This window comes from Pterocles gutturalis, unplaced genomic scaffold (assembly GCF_000699245.1).
Source record: "Pterocles gutturalis isolate BGI_N339 unplaced genomic scaffold, ASM69924v1 scaffold33884, whole genome shotgun sequence".
Lineage (NCBI taxonomy): Eukaryota > Metazoa > Chordata > Aves > Pterocliformes > Pteroclidae > Pterocles > Pterocles gutturalis.
This window is the reverse complement of record NW_010129338.1, coordinates 1-2,728: the sequence shown is the minus strand read 5'-3', so window position 1 is coordinate 2,728 and position 2,728 is coordinate 1. Positions and strand designations below refer to the sequence as shown.

Here is a 2,728-nt window from a genome sequence, read left to right as displayed (position 1 = left end):
CCCCCTAAATCTCAAATTTTTTTGGGATTTCCCTCCCTAAATCTGAAATTTTTTTGGATTTTCCTCCCTAAATCTGAAATTTTTTTGGATTTCCCTCCCTAAATCTGAAATTTTTTTGGGTTTCACTCCCCAAATCTGAAATTTTTTTGGATTCCCCAAATCTGAAATTTTTTTGGGTTTCCCTCCCCAAATCTGAAATTTCTTTGGGTTTCCCTCCCTAAATCTGAAATTTCTTTGGGTTTCACTCCCCAAATCTGAAATTTTTTTGGGTTTCACTCCCCACATCTCAAAATTTTTTGGGTTTCACCCTCTAAATCCCCATTTTTTTGAGTTTCACTCCCTAAACCTCATTTTTTTTTCAGTTTTACCCCCTAAATCCCCATTTTTTTTTGTATTTCACTCCCTAAATCTCAGATTTTTTTTTTTTTTTAGTTTCATTCCCTAAATCTCAATTTTTTTGGGGTTTTCAGTCCCTAAATCTCAAATTTTGTGTTTCACTCCCTAAATCTCAATTTTTTTTGGGTTTCACTCCCTAAATCCCCATTTTTTTGGGGGGTTTCATTTCCTAAATCTCAAATTTTTTTGAGTTTCAATCCCTGAATCTCAAATTTATTTGAGTTTCATCCCCTAAATCGCCATATTTCTGGGTTTCACTCTGTAAATCTCAAATTTTTTATGGTTTTCACTCCCTAAATCTCAAATTTTTATTGGATTTCACTCTCTAAATCCCTGTTTTTTGGGGGGTTTCACTCCCTAAATCTCAATTTTTTGAGTTTCACTCCCTAAATCACCATTTTTTTTTTTTTAGTTTCATTCCCTAAATCACAACTTATTTTGGATTTCACTCCCTAAATTTTCTTTTTTTTTTTGTTTCACTCCCTAAATCTCAATTTTTTGGGGTTTCACTCCCTAAATCCACATTTTTTTTTTTGGATTTCACTCCCTAAATCCCAATTTTTTGTGGGTTTCATTCCCTAAATCCCTTTTCTTTTTTTTTTATTTCACTCCCTAAATTTTTTTTGTTTCACTCCCTAAATCTCAAATTTTTTGGGGTTTCACTCCCTAAATCCACATTTTTTTTTTTGGATTTCACTCCCTAAATCCCAATTTTTTGTGGGTTTCATTCCCTAAATCCCTTTTCTTTTTTTTTCTATTTCACTCCCTAAATTTTTTTTTTGTTTCACTCCCTAAATCTCAAATTTTTTGGGGTTTCACTCCCTAAATCTCAAATTTTTGGGGGTTTCACTCCCTAAATCCCCCTTTTTTTTTTTATTGAGTTTCACTCCCTAAATTTCAAATTTTTTTTTTTGTTTCAGTCCCCAAATCTCAAATTTTTTTTGTATTTCACTCCCTAAATCTCTAATTATTTTTTTTAGTTTCATTCCCTAAATCTCAAATTTTTTTTGTATTTCACTCCCTAAATTTCAAATTTTTTTTTTTGTTTCAGTCCCCAAATCTCAAATTTTTTGGGGTTTCCCTCCCTAAACCCCCTTTTTTTTTTTTTTTAGTTTCATTCCCTAACTCTGAAATTTTTATTGGATTTCACTCCCTAAATTTCAAATTTTTTTTTTTGTTTCAGTCCCCAAATCTCAAATTTTTTGGGGGGTTTCACTCCCTAAATCCCCTTTTTTTTTTTTTTTGAGTTTCACTCCCTAAATTTCAAATTTTTTTTTTGTTTCAGTCCCCAAATCTCAATTTTTTTTGTTTTTCCCTCCCTAAATTTTTTTATTTTTTTTTTTTTTTTTAGTTTCATTCCCTAAATCTGAAATTTTTATTGGATTTCACTCCCTAAATCTCAAATTTTTTGGGGGGTTTCACTCCCTAAATCTCAATTTTTTGAAGTTTAATTCCTTAAATCCCCATTTTTTTTTTGAGTTTCACCCCCTAAATCCCCCCCCTTTTTTTTTTTTTTTTTTAAATTTCACTCCGTCACCCTCCAATTTTTTCCTTTATTTTTTTTTTATTTTCCCCCCATTCCCAGGCGAAGTAACGCTGGATCCCGACACGGCTCACCCCAACCTCGTTTTATCTCAAGATCTCAAAAGCGTCCGTTTCGTGGAATCCCGACCTCCAACCCGTTTACCCGATACCCCGCGTCGCTTTACCGTCTATCCCTGCGTTCTGGCCGCTCAGGGTTTCACCTCCGGGCGACATTACTGGGAAGTCGAAGTGGGAGATAAAACCCATTGGGCTCTGGGGGTCTGTAAAGATTCCGTCAGTCGAAAAGGAGAATTCACGACGTTACCGGAGACGGGCTATTGGCGCGTTCGACTCTGGAACGGCGATAAATACGCCGCCACCACCACGCCCTTCACGCCTTTAACGTTACGGGTGAAACCCAAACGCGTCGGAATTTTCTTAGATTACGAAGCGGGGAAAGTGGCTTTTTATAACGTCACCGATCGATCTCATATTTATACGTTCACCGCTACTTTCACCGAAAAAATTTGGCCTTTGTTTTATCCCGGTATCCGAGCCGGGAGAAAGAACGCGGCGCCGCTCGTTATCCGCTCGCCCACCGATTGGGAGTGAGGAGGAGAGCGGGCGAGGCGGCGGGGTTGGGAGACGGTGGGCTTGGCGCTCCGATAGCCGGGAATTCGGGAATCTGGTGATCCGGCGCCACCAGGAGTTGCTGCTCCGATATCTGGCACCTCTGGGATCCGGTGAGATGGCACTGCCAGGATTTGGCACTCCGATATCCGGGAATTTGGGAATCCGGTGATCTTGG

The 2,728-nt window shown here is 37.9% G+C and overlaps 1 protein-coding gene across 1 annotated transcript in view; it reads left to right on the top strand.

Annotated features, from left to right (window-relative positions):
- LOC104466494 (E3 ubiquitin-protein ligase TRIM39-like) overlaps positions 1 to 2,532 on the top strand; it is a gene marked incomplete at its 5' end in the record, with an annotated part of 2,948 nt that extends 416 nt beyond the window's left edge. The window contains one exon of the mRNA XM_010079917.1: positions 1,982 to 2,532. Within this exon, the coding sequence (XP_010078219.1) occupies positions 1,982 to 2,532 (551 nt within the window). The remainder of the gene's footprint in view (positions 1 to 1,981) is intronic.
- Positions 2,533 to 2,728: the final 196 nt, after the last annotated feature.